At 68.6% G+C, this 3,234-nt stretch overlaps 1 protein-coding gene across 1 annotated transcript; it reads right to left on the reverse strand.

Annotated features, from left to right (window-relative positions):
* Positions 1–230: 230 nt before the first annotated feature.
* LOC105311683 (sodium-dependent neutral amino acid transporter B(0)AT3-like) lies at positions 231–2,684 on the reverse strand (the record flags this gene model as incomplete). Its single annotated transcript, XM_011387615.2, has 4 exons — positions 231–461; positions 781–985; positions 1,431–1,587; positions 2,556–2,684. Coding segments are annotated over 4 exons (655 nt in total), but the record flags the coding sequence as incomplete, so codon positions are not given.
* Positions 2,685–3,234: the final 550 nt, after the last annotated feature.

Here is a 3,234-nt window from a genome sequence, read left to right on the forward strand (position 1 = left end):
GGTGTGCAGCGGGCTCACATCAGTTGGGGGCGGGCAGGATCCGCTGTCTCAGGCCTTCTCCGAGGCCTCCAGGAGCAGTCCTCAGACTTGGGCAGTCCACCCCATGTGGCTGGAGCCTAGCCATTTGTCCCCCGCATCCCCATGGGCCGGGAGCCCTGCAGAGCCCTGGAGCCGCCCTCGAGGTTGCCCGGGAACAGGCCTCCGATGGCTCCGTCTGGTCCTGTAGCTGCCGGGAGACCGCCATCTGCGATGCCCAGACGCCGTGCAGGACGCCAGGCGGGGCACCGGGGGCAGAACTCACCGTTCCAGCCCGTAGACGTAGGCGACGCTGACCACCTCGAAGAAGGCGAAGAGGATGAGGTTCAGGGCAGCCAAGTAGTTGTCGAAAACCTCGAGCCAGTAGCTCCCAGACTGCAGCGAGAAGCAGGTGGCCAACGAGAAGCAGACCAGGCAGACCGCCCCTGCGGGCAGACCCTGCGTCTGGGCAGCTGGCCCTGGGGCCCTCCCAGCTCCCCAGGCCTCCGCTCCTGTCTGCCGTCCCCACCACCTCCCGCCCGGTGCCCAGGTTGGCATCAGTGGACGGCGAGCGAGGGGGTCCCTGCTCCCTGCCCTGCTGACCCTCCAGTCTCCTGCGATGGCCCTCGGGGGCATCGAGTCAGTGCAGGGCACCGGGACCAGCCCTGAGAGGGGACAAGGCTGGCCCAGCCCTGCCCTGGGACTGCAGCACGGCCCACAATCTCCCGTGAACAGCGGGCAGGAGTGGCCGGCGAAGACACTCACCGGTCAGGACCTCCTTGGGGACCGATCTGGGCAGGACCCCCATATCCAGGAGTGGCGCAATGATGCTCTCCATGTTCCCGAACATGGACGACAGCCCCAGGGAGAACAGCATCGCGAAGAAGAGCACAGCCCACGCGGGCGCCCCCGGCATGTGCAGGACGGCCTCCGCGAAGGCGATGAAGGCCAGGCCGGGGCCCGAGGCGCTCTGCGAGACGCGCACCCGGCTGGGACCCGCCCGCACCCACGCGCCCGGCTGCGACCCGCCCACACGCCCGGCTGTGACCCGCCCGCACCTGTATGCCCGGCTGGGACCCGCCCGCACCTGCATGCCTGGCTGGGACCCGCCCACACGCCCGGCTGCAACCCGCCCGCACCCGCATGCCCGGCTGCAACCGCGCGTGCCCACACCCTCCCTGGCCGAGGTGGTGGACCTGCTTTCCGGCTCTGCTGGGACAAAATATAGATCCACATGCGAAGGAAGGAACCTCCCCCCTTTTAACAGCCTGCAGCTGAGAGGCGACACGGGCCCCAAGTGCCCATCAGACCGCTGCCCCGAGGACCTGCCTGCCCTGGCCTGCTGCCCTGGTGTCTGAGACTCAGTGGGCCGTGTACGGCTGCCCGCCTCCGGCCCCGGCCAGGCCCCCGCGCACCTTATCCAGAAAGTCCTGCAGGCGGCAGACCTGCAGAGGCAGACCGGCCACCCTCGTGGGCTGCGTGGCGTTCAGGCGCGTGAGCACAGCGGTGTAGTTGTCCCTGGAGACGCTCTGGTCAGGGAGCTCGAACTCGTTGATGAGGCGAAGGATGTTTCTGTGGGGGGGGGGGCGGGGCGGTTGCGTGAGCGCTCGGACACCAGCGCCCAGACGCAGGGAAGGTCACACCGTCCCCCGGGAGGGTCAGCGCCACGGGCTGTCCTGGCCATGCTGCGTCTGGAGGACACAGGGGCAGCCGGCGGGCACGCTGGGAGAGGGAGGCTGTCCTCGGTCCCCGACCAGAGGGGACACAGCGGCTCCTTTGCTCCTTGGACCTGCGGGTCCCCAGTGGGCAGTGGGCAAAGAGCTCCCCGAGGCTGCGGCCCCAGCAGGGTTCCTGTATCTGCAGGTTTGCCTACCCCCTGGTGGGTGAGTGACAACCCCATGGCCCTCCCAGAGACACTGAGGACAAGTCCAGAGGGGCACGTCCCCGCCGAGGCTGGCCAGGCCGCGTGACGCCCTCGCGTTATTTCCCACGGTGGACAGTGTCCTTCTCGCAGCCAGTTAGGCCGTGGAGCTCACATTTTGTGCCCTTTGGCGGTGACTTTGCTGTTTGAAGTGTCCCCGCGGGTAGCACAGTGGCACTGTCCCAGTGTGGGAGGATCTGTGCACAGTGCAGCCGGGCCTCGCGATGCTGGCCAGGGCACCCTGCAGCCCCGACGCTCCGGGAGGCGCCCACCCAGGGCGGCTGCGTCTGCCGCTTCCTCCCTCTGCGGCCGCCCAGTGGCGGGTGCGGGGCTCCCGCGGCGCCCCACTTCCTGCCTCCTCCAGCTCCTGATGCCCGAGGCCCCTCGTGGCCCTGCCACTCCAATCCCCGGCTCCCCCGTGTCTGTGTGCCTCCCCGTCTCTGTGCGGACGTGCTCACGGGTCGGGCACCCTGCACTGTCTGCAAAGGCCGCGTTCCCGGTCAGGTCTCGTCCTGGCTGCCGGGGGGGCTGTGCTGTTTGGGGTACAGTCCCCGCCCCCTCTCCTAAGGAAACGAGGTCGTGGCTTGGGACTCTGGCGGCCTGTGGGCGCCATGCTCACCCGTCCAGGCAGCGCCCGTGGTCCTGGGCCGCCTTGAAGCCCAGCACGGAGAAGACAACAATGGCCGCGTAGAGGGAGGTCATGCTGTTGACCAGGGCGATGGTCACCGCGTCCTTCCTGCAGTCGTTCCTGGGCAGACGCAGGCGCGTGGTGGGCTCCGTGGCGAGGGCCCCACCCCTCGGCACCCCGCCCGGACGCCCCCACTCGCACGTGGCCCCGCGCGTGTGCTGTTCCCGGTGGTCTCAGGACGCACCGGCCCGGCCCCTCAGCCTGCGCCCACCCCAAGGCCTCGGGCACACGGGGCTGAGGACGGTGCTGCGTTCGGGGGGGGGGGCGGCGGGTGCATGACGGGCGAGGCGTAACGTGTCAACACAGCGAGTGAAGCCCATGGGGCCCCACTGGCCCTCGTCCTCCGCCTCCCACCCCCTGGGGGGCGCGGGTCTCATAAAGGGCGGGCGGAGGCCTCAGCCGGCTTCGGTGGCTGCCTGGGTAACAGGGAGCATTTCTGCTCTCTGACCTCATGCATCACACGTATGGCTCACACTGGTTGCTGTCAGCCTCCAGCATGGCCTTATTCCTGGGTTTGGCTTCCGGGCTGTGGAATGTGCTGGAAACTGACCCATAACCCTCAGGGGTGACTCAGTCATTGCTAGGATATTCAAGAGTCTGGTTTCATCTC

The sequence above is a fragment of the Pteropus vampyrus genome, unplaced genomic scaffold (assembly GCF_000151845.1).
Source record: "Pteropus vampyrus isolate Shadow unplaced genomic scaffold, Pvam_2.0 Scaffold1000006061, whole genome shotgun sequence".
Lineage (NCBI taxonomy): Eukaryota > Metazoa > Chordata > Mammalia > Chiroptera > Pteropodidae > Pteropus > Pteropus vampyrus.